At 20.7% G+C, this 955-nt stretch overlaps 1 protein-coding gene across 1 annotated transcript; it reads left to right on the forward strand.

Annotated features, from left to right (window-relative positions):
• Positions 1-233: 233 nt before the first annotated feature.
• On the forward strand, positions 234-497 carry AAJ76_482000234 (hypothetical protein; the record flags this gene model as incomplete). Its single annotated transcript, XM_024475752.1, has 1 exon — positions 234-497. The coding sequence occupies one exon, from the start codon at positions 234-236 to the stop codon at positions 495-497; it is 264 nt and encodes an 87-aa protein (XP_024329297.1).
• Positions 498-955: the final 458 nt, after the last annotated feature.

The raw sequence follows: 955 nt of genomic DNA on the forward strand, positions 1-955 counted from the left end.
TTTTAAACTGTCGCAAAATAAAAATATGTTGAAGTTTAATTTACTTATGTTTGTCAAAGCATTTAATTACGTGAATATAATTTTACTATACATAAAAGTATCATACAATACTTTTGATTTAACAAAAAATAAAAATGTTAAGGCCAATTTTTATATAAATAAATTTATATAAAAAATAATTTATTTATATTAAATTAATTAATAGGTTTAAATCATCAAAATTCATCATTTTTATGCAATATTCAACTATCGTTTTACACATCAAAACTAAAGAATTTCCAAGTTGTCCTTTTTGTTTTCCTTTAATTTTTATAAATTCATCAATGCAGCAGATTTCTATTGTCAAGCTTTTGAAAAATACAGACATTTTTAATTTAAATATACACTTTTGTTTTGCATTCTTTTGTATTTTTGATGAGAACTCGGTGCATAAAGCGATTTGTTGTTTGACAAAATCATTTACTATTGTGTGCAATATCTGTTTTTGCTTACCATAATAGATTGTATGGTGGTATTTAACAACTCAATAATTTTCATGATTTTTGTAAATAAAACATTAAAATTTATAGTTTTTTGTTTACATATTTATCTCTATACGATAAGCTTATTAATGTACTTAATATATATTAATTAAAATTTGGAAAATAAAAGTAAAATAGTAATAAAATTACTTAATAATTATTTAAAAAAATAATAAGAGTAATATGAAAAAGTAATAATTTGACTTCTTTATTTTGTAAAATAATCATTAAGTTTATATGTTGTTTTACGTGTGTTTTATAAGATGTTTGTATAAATTCTTCGGCCTTATTAAATAATACAATCATAGTATCTTGATTTGACTAATTCTTTCTCAATATCTCAAAAACAGTAGGCACAACCATTTAATTCTAAAATATGTATGTAGTTGCTTCTTTTGCTGAATATAAATTTTGCCTTGTAATAAGTCGATTTT

Source organism: Vairimorpha ceranae (assembly GCF_000988165.1).
Source record: "Vairimorpha ceranae strain PA08 1199 chromosome Unknown NODE_482, whole genome shotgun sequence".
NCBI classification, from domain to species: Eukaryota; Fungi; Microsporidia; family Nosematidae; genus Vairimorpha; species Vairimorpha ceranae.